The following is a 14,805-nucleotide window of genomic DNA, read 5'->3' on the forward strand; positions in this document are numbered from 1 at the left end:
AATCTGTTGTTGAAAATTTTTATTACATGGACATCTCAAATCCTGTATACTCTTGTATCCTGACATGCAGTGAAGACGTCACTATTAACAATAATATATTCCATAAAACCTTTTCATGTACACAAAGCAATAATTATTGTGCATGTTCTTTCTGTGTTAATTTATGCACATCTTTATGTTAGGACATGATGTAAGTAAAAACTAGTTCATGCCCTGAATAGAAATCTAGGATGTACTTATACTATTATTATTTAGATCTCCAACAGGAACCATCTTTTCTTTGTCAACTACCCTTTCAGACTAGAAAAATTCTTAACCTTCTGTGTGACTCCAGGCACAAATAAGTTTCACTGTTCAATTTTCCCATCATTGCTCTACTTGAAACTGCCTGCTATTCAAGAAGTTCATCCTCATATTTAGTGTTGAATGCTACAATTGCTGCTTTCTTGATCACTGTTTTCTGATCATAACTTCTAAGAGTTATTATTTAGCAGTATCACACCTATTTTTGGTTTTCTTTGTCTCAATAATATTATGTTGACATTGACATGATACCTCTCTAGTTAATCTACTAATCCAACCCTGTTTTCTCTTGATATTTGTCCCACTGATGATGTTTATCTCCAATCTTAAATTAAAAATATGGTTCACCAATTGAGAATTACACAGAAAAGAATGGAAAGGAATATGCTGAGTGTGATGTTTAGATACAAGATACCCTATTCAATGTGATCAAGTATACAAGACATTATCTGAAACATCAAGCATTCAATGTGATTATGGACTGGAGAAAACATTTCAGATAAAACAACACAAGTTATCATAGATTATTAACAGCATAGCTGACCTCTTGCTGACACAGGTAAATGGAAAGAATAGATAGCAAATGAAGTTGTGACGACTTCAGGAGTACAATGGCTGTAAGAACAATAAAATGGGGAAAACTGGGATTGACCTTCTTCCAGAAGTGGACTGATCAAGGATGAAGAAGGTCATATACATAAGCTTAGTTCTTTAACTGTTTCCTATTTGAATATAAAATTTAATACCACTCATTGATGTGGCCCATATAGGATGCAAATAACAGTGGTGATAGTGCTACTTTACATATGATTTAACATCAAACTGTTCCTTATACAGACAGTCCCTGGGTTACGAATACATTCCTGAGAATGTCTTTAAGTCGGATTTGTATGCAACTCGGATCTCTGATGAACAGCGCATGTGCATTAATAATAATAATACTATAATGGCTCATGTGGCAATAATAATACGGTGTAACAACAATAATAATAATAATTCCCCTGTTCTGTAATAATAAGTTACAGAAACTATTGTACTTACTCTTTCTTTTAATTCAAACAAAGAGAACATAAACAGAAGGTAAGCTACTCGTGTATAGAGGCTTAAGTGCTGTGAGGACATCATGTTGGAAGTTTAATGGATTTTTTACAACACTCAAAAAGAATCCAGGCCACCTACTACTGCCCTTAGAGGGCGCTCCAACTAGATAGGACTTTAGTGTCACCCACGTGGTTGAGCTCAGTATTGTTTATTATTTGTGTGTATGTTACATTAACTGTTTTTGTAATCCCCATAGATGTCCTAGTGACTAGGACGAAATATAGGAAGTATTAAATTCTATTTTAATTCTTTTTGAGTGTTGTAAAAAATCCATTAAGCCTCCAACATGATGTCCTCACAGCACTTAAGCCTCTACACATGAATTCTAATCATTCATGGAGAAGATTTAGCACGCAAATCTAAGCAATACAGTAAGTCAAAACTACGACTATCTAGGCAACTAAATAGGCTGGCCTTCTTAAAACGATGTCGGGATACAAGAGTGATACCGAATGCATTAAAATGAAGATAAATTTCCATTCCAAAAAAGCACTTCGTATATATAACCAGGCCAGCCTGGCATTACTATGTGAGCAAATCGCCTCTACTCGTGCTACGCTCTCAGTGACAAATGCCGCCATTGGCTCCTTACGTTCAGAGCTCTCCACCGTTCTTAACCCTGAACTTTGGTCGATTCTCTCCGGTATTTCGGAAACTTCCGCACAGAGAGAATTTCAAAAAATAAAAAATAAACACGTCAAGAAATATAACAACTTGGTTAAAGACAAACCACAACCACAAATTCAACCGCTCCATACAATAATAAACCTCTCTTCCAAAAGGCTCAACGACGATGCTGTCAGCGCCCTTTGCCTCGGACGTAATTTTGCCGTCGCTCCGAAAGAAGTGCCGGTGCTTAACGTAATGGTTAACATTGAAAGGGGAATCGGTTGCTTACTGTCGGAGATAGCCAACAACAACATCAGACTTGACGTAGCTAACATCCTCGCTCATTCATCGCCGCCAAAAAGTAATTTATCTTATGCCCAACGCACTGCTCTCCTGAAACTACGGAAAGAAAAAAGTATCGTCATCACTAGAGCGGATAAGGGTAATGCCACAGTCGTTCTTAACACCAGTGAATACAATCGTAAAATGAACATTATACTCTGCGATCGCGCTACTTACATCCTGCTAGAACACGACCCCACAAAAACACAAGTTAAGAAATTAAAAATCTTACTTAAAAAAGTATCTTCCTGGCCCCCTGACGTCACGAAATAACTTAAACCTCCCCCCCCCCCCGAATTTACGGTTTACCAAAAATCCACAAACCCAATTCCCCACTCAGGCCTATAGTATATGCCATTTAGAGACTGTCTAAACAGCTGGCCAACTCTCTAACCCCCCCCCCCCCTCACTGGAAGGTCCACTTCCTTTATAAAAAAACTCTACCCACTTTAAAGCTCTCACAGAAAATTTAACCTTGAATAAGACAGACATATTGGTAAGCTTTGATATCTCCTCTTTGTTTACCAATATTCCCTTAACTGACACCTTATCTCTCTTAGAAAATGTCCCCCCCCCCGACATCTTAGATCTCTTTTCCTTTGCCATTAACTCTGGGTATTTCTCTTGGAAGAACAAAATCTACAAGCAGATAGAGGGAACCGCCATGGGTTCCCCCCCCCCTCTAACCCCCCTTGCCAATTTCTATATGGAAGATTTCGAAAAACAAGCCATTGACTCAGCCCCACTCAAACCTTCTATCTGGCTAAGATATGTAGATGATGTGTTCTCTATTTGGCCTTATGGCCCAGACACGTTAGACTCCTTCACAGTCATCTCAATAGCCTACATCCAAGAATCCAGTTTACTATGGAAAAGGAAAAGAACAATTGCTTACCCTTCCTAGACACCTTAGTCACACGCCTGCCTAATGATACACTTGCCTTCACTGTATACAGAAAACCCACACGCACAGGCAGATACATTCACAAACTCTCCCACCACCACCCCTCTCAACAATTTGGCATTAATAAAACTCTTACCAAGAGAGCCCACAATCTTTGTTCCAGTGGAACCGCCCTCACTACTGAGCTTAACCACATACACAACACTTTCCTCTCCAATGGCTACGGTGATCACAGTATCAAAAAATAATCAACTCCCCAATTCCCCGTCCTTCTCGTCAACAAGAATTTAAAAATGCCATCACCATACCCTACATCCGTGGCACATCCGAAAAAATAGCCAAGATACTAAAAAAGTACAACCTACACACAGCATATAAACCCCACCGCAAATTTGCTACCCTTATCCGTTCTACGAAAGATCAGCTCCCTCCTCTCTCTCTCTCTCTGCCTGGAGTTTACAAAGTACCCTGTTCCTGTAAACTGGCGTACTTTGGACAGACCGGCAGATCAGCATCCATCCGCTTAGAGGAACACAAGTCTTACATCTGCAAACACAACTATGGCCATTCAGGCTTGGCTGACCATGTTTTGGATACCACCCACAGGGTATCTTGGAAGAAAACCACCATACTCCACCACAGCAAATTCAAGAAAGAGAGACTTTTCTTGGAAGCAGCAGCAGCTCTCAAAAACCAACCAAATCTGAATAAATACGGTTGTATTAAGCTTCTGAAGATTTGGGAAACACTCATCACCAGAGGTCCCACCTTACATTCCAGGCCACCCACTACTGCCCTTAGAGGGCGCTCCAACTAGATAGGACTTTAGTGTCATCCACGTGGTTGGGCTCAGTATTGTTTATTATTTGTGTGTATGTTACATTAACTGTTTTTGTAATCCCCGTAGATGTCCTAGTGACTAGGACGAAATATAGGAAGTATTAAAGCCTCCAACATGAAGAAGGTAAGCTAACATTAATCGGAAGATGATGATGGAGTGGTGCTGGAGAATTAGGATTTAATTCTGTTGCTGGAGGAGGAGAGCTTACCACTGAAGTCAGTTTCTTGAAAAAGGTATCTAAGGTTGTTTGCACAGCCTTTTTTCATCATAAATGGCCTTGTAGCAGCTGATGTTCTCACTAACTGCACGGTAAACCTTTGTAAACTGCTGAATGTTAGGATTTTGCTCCAATGAGACAAAAGGCTTCAGTTAATTCTTTTGTTGTAAACTTTCTTGGCCCTGAATCTTCTGATTCTTCATGTTCCTATCAGCTGCTTCTCTATCTTCATAAGGTCTTCATTGGTTAATTCTTGTGAATGGGACTCTAGTAAGTCAATGACATCATTTTGATTGATGTCCAATTGCAGTGCATTGCCACTGTCCACCACAGCTTTTCTGGCAGCAGCAATGTCCTTCTGTGAAGCCATAAAAATCATCACAGAATTGAGGGCACAGTTTGTTCCACAACTGTTTCATTGTTGATTGCTTCACTTCCTCCCAAGGATCAGCAATGTTTTTGATGGATGTTATAATTTTTCCAGAACTCTCTCAGGGTCATCACATCATCATCCGCAGCCCTGACTGCTTGCTGGAATGTACACCATAGGTATTAAGCCATAAATGCAGAAATGACTCCCTGGTCCATTGGCTGTAGTAATGATTATACATAATAAATAACGGAAAAACTCACGTAGAAATATTATTTAATAGTATAATTTTCGGCTGTGTGTCACAGGCATCTTCAGTACAATTAGGCACAAAAATTAAACATTAACTGACAATTCCAAAAAGCGCCACCTAAGTAGCTGGTGTAAGATAACTAAAAAGGTCAATAACTTTCCTATAAAAAAAAAAAAAAAAAAAAATTTAATACAATAAAAAGTTAGGAAAGATTAGCTGATTTGTAAAGTACTATCTCCCATAAAGGGGATAGACGTAAGCCGTCAGATCTGTTTAAGTTAGGAGAATGAAGTAGAGTTTCACATGCTTCTTTATAAAGGCGTTCCATGAGAAACTGACTTTTGTGAAGAACTCTTGTCTTTCTCCAATGAACTCTGTGTCTAGTGAAGATGGCATGTTCTGCAAGTCCAGACTTTTCAGGTTTAAAGTATTCAATATAAGATTGGTGTTCTTCTAGCCGAATGGAGGCAGATCTTCCCGTTTGTCCGAAATAACATAATCCACAAGAGCACGGAATCTGGTAGACACCTGGATGATTAAGATGTGGAAGCTTGTCCTTTGGAGAAGCGAGAAAGGTGGAGATTTTTCTAAACGGTCGAAAGGCAACAAAAATATTCAGTGGTTTTAAAATTTTTGCTATACGTTCACTGATGCCTTGTATATAATGGATGGTAATGCGCGTTATTTCCTCTGTGTTTGAAGAGGGAGACATATTAAATCTACTCAAAGTTCTTTTAATGAAGCAATTCTTATAGCCATTAGATAGAAAGGAAGAAGTTATATATCGTATTTTTTTCTGTAAAAGATCGTCTGTAGAACAAAAGGAGTGGGCCCGATGAACCAGTGTTTTAATAGTTCCTGCCTTTTGACTGGGATGGTGATGAGATTCCGCATGGATATAATGGCCTGTATGAGTCTTCTTTCTATAAACTGAGAAATGTAGGTTACCATCTGGTTGGCGAAGAATTAGAAGATCTAAAAAGGCTAACTGCTTATTTGATTCTACTTCTAGGGTAAACTTGATCCTAGGATGAAATGCGTTTAACTTATTGAGAAATTGTTGAAATTCATCAGAAGAGCCATTCCATACAGCAAAAATGTCATCGACATATCTGAACCAATGAGTAGGTCTGGGAGAAATATTGTCAAAGATACGTTGTTCAAAATGTTCCATAAAGAAATTGGAGATAGCAGGAGAGAGAGGATTACCCATTGCTGTTCCTTCAATTTGTTGATACAACTTATTTTTAAAAGAAAAATAACCAGAATTTATTACAAAATCAAATAAGTTTACAATGTCTGAAGGAAATTCCTGTTGTAGTAATTCAATACTTTCCGAAAGAGGCACATTTGTAAATAAAGAAACAACATCTAAACTGATCATGATATCAGAAACGTCCAAATGAAGATCTGAAATTTTATTTTTAAAATCCAAAGTATTTTTTATATAAGTATCAGTTCTTCTAGTTGAAGAGGAGAGTAAATTAGATAAAAATTTTGAGATTTTGTAAGTTGGGCAACCTATACAATCTACGACTGGTCTTAATGGAATGCCTGGTTTATGAACTTTTGGAATTGTCAGTTAATGTTTAATTTTTGTGCCTAATTGTACTGAAGATGCCTGTGACACACAGGCGAAAATTATACTTCTACGTGAGTTTTTCCGTTATTTATTATGTATAGTTATGTCTACTCACGGTTTACCTCTTTTAAAACTTGTAGTAATGATGTAGTGTTGGGTGGTAAAAATACGACGTTTACATTAGGGTGAAGATCATCTAAAGATGTTGCATGTCCAGCACAAGCAGAATTTTATAAAGGAAATTTTCTTTTCCAAACAGTAACGTTACACAGCAGGAATAAAACAGTTCAGGATCCAATCTTCAAACATGGCAAGTGTGACACAGGCCCTTAAATTTGACTTCCAAATAATGGGAAGAGTTACTTTAATAATGCAGTGAAATGCAGGTTTGTTTACATGCATGAAAGAAACTAGTTCCCAAATTATTAATTTAATTATCCTTATGGGGAGCCTGTTCATAAGTACGGAGTGCCATAAGTCAGGTCATCTGTAACCCTGGGACCACCTGTATATTCTTTAATTGTATCAATTTGCAAATTATCTTTCGTGGCTATACATTGCTGTATAGCTGTCAGTGTATAGTATAAATGTCAATTATTTATACTATACACATTAGGTGTTGTGAACAGGTTTTATCTTCGTACTTATGCTTTGGTGTGTGTGTGGGGGGGGGGGGGGGAGATATCAACAAAACCTAAACAGATCTTTTTAGTCCCACAACTTAACATTATTTTTTTAAAGAAAACAACTCAATCTTCACAACCAGTATTTTGCTTAAATTCAGCTTATTCTTCACCAGTTTTCCATTCAAAACTTTCCTTAGACTTTTTTCAAATATGCTTGGATAAATCTCTCTTAGAACACTTTTATATATTGGTATGATGCAAGCTGTATGTCAATCATTTGGATTCAAGCTAAGCTTGATCCCAAGGTTGTCACATCATCTGCATAAAGTAAAGAGCTGATATTAACATCTCCAGTTTTGACATCAGATTCAATACCACTTTCCTTCATATAATGTGATGAATAACAGTTGAGATAGTGTGCATCTTTGTCTCACATCTGATTTTCTGATGTTTTGAACATCTTTTCTGTTGTCATATGCCTGTTTCCAGATTTATAAAACTTAAATGCAGATCCTTGTTATATTCCCATGAATATTTGTCCACTATTTGTCTTCAAGTGAAAATTTCATGCTGATAACCTCTATTTAGCCTGAATCCAATGTGTGTTCTTCTCAAAGCTTCTCTTCCAAACAAGTATACTTGCATAAATCTTACCAAGAACACTCAGTAAAATTCCTCTGTAATTTTCACATTCAGTTTTATTTCCCTTTTTATAGACAGGTGCTATGTGAGCTCTACTCCAATCATCTGGAATTTGACTCTCTGTTCATGCTTTTTGAATTATGCAGTGTAGCCCCCTATAATACTTCCAAATTTCAGCATTTCTGGTTGAAAATCATCTACTCCAGCTTCCTTTCCACATTTCAGGTTTTTGATGGCTTTTTCTAATTCAAGTATTGATGTGTACTGACTGCATTCATGTTGAGTGTTTTCTGTCATTTCTTGTTCCATTTAGCAATCTTTCGAAGTAATTACTCCACACATCTAGAATATTTTTATCTTCAGTTTTCATGTCATTTTTGATTCCTTTTAAAGTACTCTTTCTTCAATTTCTAAGCTTTTTCAATAGTATCCAGAACATTTTGCCATCTTCCTGATATTTATTTTCTATGTTCCCATTACTTTTCCCTAAGTTTTCCCATGACTTTTGTTTAATTAGTTTTACACTTTCTTTACACTGTATTTGGTAAGAGCTCAAGCTGAATTACTTATCAGGAACTTTCAATATTTTTTTCATTTCTTTGACTGCCTCTTTAACTTCCTGAGTCAGCCATGGAGTTCTGATTTTTCTATCCTTGTAGACAACCTCACCACATGCCTTGCTGGCTTACTTCAGGCCATATGCTTTCTTCAGGGTTTGCCACTGAATCTAATGTGTTGTTTTTGTTTTAAATCTCATCCTTTTTTCTTGAATTATGTTGGTATATTTGAGTCTACAGATCTCCTCCAAAAGGGACTCAATTTTGATTTGCCTTAAAACTTTCTTACCAACTCTTCTTTTTAATACAAAATTCAATTTTACCCTGCTCAACACTAAATGGTAATCATTTCCAATTTCAATTTCTCTGCATACGTGTGTCCTGAACTGCTGAGAACACATCGTTATCAACAATAACATATGAATTTATGCAAATTTTTATATTGGAACATGGTGTCAGTAATAACTAGTACATGTCCTGAAGAGAAATCCATTCAGTACTGACCATTATTATTAGCTTTGCTATTTTCTCTAAATTTTCCCAGAACATTTCTATATGTCTCATTATCATTCTCTGCTGTTTAGATCTCCAACAAAGACCAACTTTTCCTTTTTCATTGTATCAAATGCCTCAAAAAATGCCCCATTGATGCTGCTTATGTTGATGGTGCCAATCTTGAATTCTGCCGATGTTGGGATTTATTCTGGTAGATGATTTTCACTGCTCACATTGGTTCTCTGATGAAAACACAGGGGGCCTTGTTTAACCGGGCGATGCCTCCAACTGGCATGAAATTCTATTATGCTATAACATCTATTTCACATTATGGTTTAAGCCAATAAGAATACACATTGGTTGGCTAAATCGCAAATTGACAGTCCATCCTCATTTGTTCAGTATCTAGGTAGGTACCTAACAGGATGCACCACAAGAAGGGAGGAATGGACAATAGGTCAGAAGCCCAGGTCAGTTATCTGCATTCCTTAAAAAAGGCATGTGGAAATTTCCTTCCAGTTATCCAGCTTTGACCCTTAAGCACCCTTCATTTGTTATCTCATGTAAAAATGATTAAACTGTGGTGCACAGTACTCCCGCCTGTTCTAAAACCAGTTTGTTCATGCCTTAATATCTCCTCTACTTCATCTTAAATCCTATTTATTAATATTTTACAAACAGTGACAGAAGACTAATTCCCCCTCCAATTCTCATATTTAGTAAGATCTCCTTTCTCAGATTATAATTATAGTCATCTTTTAAGTCTAGCACATTGTTAAAGATCAGGTGTAGTTTATCAGCAGAAGTTTCTCTAGTTGTCTTTAGTATTTCTATTCATACATTATCATTGCCTGAAGCCTTTTTATTTTCTCTATTACATTCATTATTTCATTTCAATGTAGATTCTGATGTAATATTCAAATCTATACATATGGGAGTTTTTCCAATATTGAACTTCTATGTTAGCTATATTGTTTTGTGCATTTCAAAATCTCAAAGTTTTCTTTCATTCTTTTAACAATCTTATCCTCTTCAGTTAGCAGGCAAACAATCTTTATCTCTTATAGCATTTACTTCTTTTCTTCAGAGCATATGTTCCTTGTCATCTCATACAGTTTTCCAAATGTGCCCTAATATTTGCAGCCTTTTGTGCTTCTTTTGCCAACCTGTCCACAGAATTTCTTTTATCTTCTCTTGGAGATCTTTTAACTAACTTTTCTTTCTCTCTATAACTGCTCAAATGAATTTCTTTAACTCTCTAGAATTTAGCATTTTCAAACATCATTTAAACTTTATCTTTTTTTTTCCTTCTTAGCACCCAGTCTCATGTAACCTCATCACATATCATTTAAATTTTTTCCATTGCTTTTCAATCATGTCATCTGGACTTTCTTGTTTCTCATTTTCCAAAATATGAAATAGATTTTTTATCATAATAAAATTAAGAAATTTTTCTTAATTTCATTCATTTTTAATTTTGATATCATATTTTATTCTTCTGTTCTGATTTTTAATTTTTTTTTTAATCCCATGCAGTTTTAATTTAATTTTGGCTGTTACTAAGTAATGATCAGATCCTACATCAGCTCCTTGCCTCACTTTAACATCTAAGAACAAACTCCTAAAATTTACCCTTGATGTCAATAGCATCAATTTGGGTTTTGGTTTTACCATCTGGTGATAACCAAGTCATTTTATGTGTATCTTTATGTTTAAATAAGCTTCCTCCTATCACAAAATTATTCATTTCACAAAATGCCACCAGCAGGTCACCATTCTCATTTCTTGAAAGACATATCTCATTACCTAAGAATCACGATGGTCCCTCTACTGAGTAGATGGACAGATGTGTATGTGGCAGATTCCCAGTGAATGTCTCTTACCAGAGTGCATAACCCCAACTATGAAATTCAGAGATGGCAGTGTGATGATATGGTCTATTTTTTCTGGTTTGGCCTTGGAACTTTGTTTGTGGTGGTACAAACATTGAACTCTGAGAGGCATTTGAAAGTTCTGGACAATGCAATGCTTCCTACATTATAGTTTTTCTATGGAACCAACCATTGTCTCTTTCAACAAGACAATGCACTGTGTCATAAGTCTGCTGTAAATGCATGGTTTGTGAACATCTGTGGAATGACCTGATGCATTGAGTGAGGTCAAGGGACATCCACCCTACAATCCAGAACCTCATTACATACCTACAGGAAGAATGGTCCAAAATTCTATGCTTGTGGAAAGTATGTCCCATAGGATTACTGCAGTCATTGCAGTGAAAGGAAGTCCTATATATTAGTAAGATGGTCATGGCTGTTTGTTTCTCACACTATGGTGAGGAACAAACAGCCATGGCAAGTGTCCATTGACCTCTTTCCAAGCAGTGTATGTAACACTTCATGATAATTCATTTCTGTTTTGATGTGAAATAACTTGACCAACCCACACAGAGTCCTAATGTGTTCAACAAGGGTCATGGGCTGGCAGTCATCTTTAAAAAAAAAAAAAAAAGGACAGTTCAAAATACCTGACTCATATAATCAGAAGTTGGTGGAGAGTATTACTTAAAGAGTGGGAAGCATGATCAGGGCCAAATTAGGGCCTACATGCTATTGAGATGTGCACAGTTCAGTTTCTCTAAAATACAATGTTGTTCCAATACTTATTTTAATCAAGCATATGTCATTAAATATATAGAAATTACAGATGTTAGCAGAGTGTTTTTTACTTACGGTTCAAGAAGGTATAAATACTGTCCTTCTGCAGAGCGTTCCTGGCGGTAATTTAGATTGTATGCTATCATAATATCAATTACATGTGCAAGTTCAGCTTTTTCCCAGTCACTGTACAGTTGTGTATTTACCTAAGACAAAGTATTCAGGCAAGTATTACAAAAGGACCCATACTGGATATGTATGTGATTATTCTTAATCTTTGCTAAATATATATACACACACAGTATACACTAGCATAACATCGAATTACGACCACCTACCTAAAATCATGTTACTCTTTTTACATGGCTAATATCTACTGTGGCACTGATTCCATCAAACATCTGATGACATGTCTGCTAGCCATTCAAAACAAGTGATGTACTCTGCATGTTCCTTGAACCAGGTGCTCAGTGCATGGGCACAGTGACATGACACAATGTGTTTTCATTCTGAAATCTCTATTTCTATCTGAGAACAGGTTCAACATGACATATTACACAGTCTGCTAAAGGCTGCTGGTGGATCATAATCATCAGTCATACACTAGTCGATGCATAATCTTCTCTTCTTTGATGGTTATGGGTGCTTATGGCCCTGTTAAAAACCATGATTCCAGGGTAAGGTGATTAGCCCTATGCCTAGCATGATATGACACCTCCAAGAGATAGATCACAGAAATCACACATCACTGGTCTTATGCTATTTACATCATTAAGCATAACTGTCCATCTTCACAGCAGGAAATGTGACTTGTTGGACCAACATGTGTTTTCTTCTATTCATCATCCAGTGTGCTGCTAAGCACCATTCAGCTACTGTTAACAAAGATCTTCAGTGAGCAGGATTATCTTCTGGACCTCCATACACCCAAAAGTGTGGTGCATTACCATCTGAGATATTGTGCTTGTGCTCCCTATGCTGTTTTGTGATGTCAACTGTGGAAGCATTCCTTTACTCACCATTAGCATCATGCTTTCTGTACTCCTTTATAGTTTTCAGCAGGAGATTGTTTTGCCAGTTTGGTACTATTCCGTATATGTTAACCATCGTAGGGCACGTAGCTAACAAAGCTTGCCATATACCAGATAGATGTACTGATGCTCAAAGCTCAGATTATCATGCCTTTCTGATACTCTCATGTTTTTCCACATCTGCAACTCTGGTTTGTGTAACTATGTATGTTGCTGCATGCATCTTTATAATGTTGTAAACTGAGCTTGTTCCATTCCTCATGAAGGTGGACATAAATACATACATTATACATAGATTAAAATTTAGTAATCTGTAAAATAAAAAGATAGAAATATCAGAATGATTTTTGATATTTTTGTTAAACAGCAATGACAATCCATTAAATGATTTTTGGGTGTGTACATATCACGGGAAAACAATGAACAGCAACTGATGAGATCCATTTAAGCTGTGAGAAGTCATAAACATGAAGAAATAAAACTAAACAGGATTAATGATATTTCAATGAATAAAACTTGAAGTTTCTGCTAGCAAAATCAGCAAAACCAAACAATTCTCTTTTAGCAAAGCTGATTTCCTGTATAATTCCCAAACTTTCTAAAGCTACTAATAAAATAGCACTAAAATAGAAACTATAATTTCATAATGCTTGAAACTGAATTAAATTCAATGAATGTCTACAATTGGAAATTTCAGCTTTCAACTCCATTTAAGTCAAACTTCATATATATGCATATGTATGAAGTTATTAGAAATCAAATAAATTTTTCATTTGCTATGTTTCTTGATTGTTCTCCACACATTCTTCCTATTTAATAGTCCCTGTTTCTTATCTTCATAATTGCATCATCTGGACTGTTGAAAATTTGAGTTGTGCAGTACAACTACAGTTTTTTTTTTTTTTTTAAATATTTATGCATCTATATAGGGCTGCATCTCATTATAGCAAACACTGTTATAATAAACTCACTAACACACTACCAGAAAGTCTCAACCAATGCCTATGGGTACAAATCTGTTCAAAAAGCAATTCAATAAACTGGCTGCAAGAGAGTGCATGCTGCTTTCACATCACACAACTGCTTATGTTGTGTGATGTGAAAGAATACAATTGGTATATCAAGTTTTGTTTCAAACTCAGCAAAACTGTTTCAGAGATCTTTCATAATGTGGCTACCAGCCAACATCCCTATGTCCAAAGAAAGCCAGACAAATCCACTTGAACAATTAGGAGCATGATGATTGTTTTCTTTGACTGTGAAGAAGTAAAACTTTTTCATATGTAGAACCAGAAAAGTGGCACATGAAAATGTGTAATTTTACCATGGCAATGTTTCCAATGAACACAAACACATGTACACAGTATTTCACTCTCTGTGCTAGTTTTTGATCTTGTTGAAGGGTGGAGAATGTGATCCTTGTTTTGTTGTTGTTATATTCCATCAAGTCGATTTCGACTCCTGGTGATTCTATGAACATACGTTCTCCATTCAGATCTGTCCCTGCTCATATCTTTCAGAATTAGATGGGTCGATGGAGTTGAAGCAATAGGAATGCACTTAGAAATTCTGAAAGATATGTGCAGGGACAGATTGGTCTTCCTCTCTCTTGCTTCCATTAACTTTTGCAAGCATCATCTTTTTCTCCAGACTGTCATTTGCTCACATAATATGTCCGAAGTATGACCATTTTTGCTCGATGTTCATAGCTTCGAGGGAGCAATCTGGCTTTATTCTGTCCATCGCTGATTTATTGGTTTACTTTGCAGTCCATGGTATTCTTAGTAAGCATCTTCAAACCCATAATCAAATGCATCTATCTTCTTTCTTTCTCAGGGTCCAATTTTCACATCCATACAGTACCACAGGGAATATTGTTGTGAGGCTAATATCTTTAAAGATCTTGCTTAAACTTGTCATTGCTTTCTTTTTGAGTAATAATCTTCTAACTTTTTCAGTACAATAACCATCTTTATCAATTCGGAATCCTTGGAGCACAAAATTGTTAACTGTTTCCATTTTCTCCCCATCTACTTCAAATCATTAAGTTCACATGTTGCCATAACTTTTGTCTTTTTGAGGTTAAGTTTAAGACCATATTTAGCACTTTCTTCTTTAACTTTCATAATAAGTTAAGTAAATAAATTGATAGGGCAGAAGATATTTTCAAAGTCAGACCACAAACCTCTGACATTCTTGTCTTCCATGAAAGACAAGAATCAGAGAATAATCCGCTGGGCATTGGAGATGCAAGAGTTCCAGATCGAGATAAGCTATG

The 14,805-nt window shown here is 36.4% G+C and overlaps 1 protein-coding gene across 1 annotated transcript in view; it reads right to left on the bottom strand.

Annotated features, from left to right (window-relative positions):
• Positions 1–14,805, bottom strand: part of cutlet (chromosome transmission fidelity protein 18 homolog) — a 347,064-nt gene that overhangs the window by 41,815 nt on the left and 290,444 nt on the right. Inside the window, exon 19 of the mRNA XM_090395883.1 lies at positions 11,572–11,702. Within this exon, the coding sequence (XP_090252009.1) occupies positions 11,572–11,702 (131 nt within the window). The remainder of the gene's footprint in view (positions 1–11,571; positions 11,703–14,805) is intronic.

Source organism: Typopeltis vanoorti, chromosome 7, assembly GCF_054136105.1.
Source record: "Typopeltis vanoorti isolate ZY-2024b chromosome 7, IOZ_Tvanoo_1.0, whole genome shotgun sequence".
Taxonomy (NCBI): domain Eukaryota; kingdom Metazoa; phylum Arthropoda; class Arachnida; order Uropygi; family Thelyphonidae; genus Typopeltis; species Typopeltis vanoorti.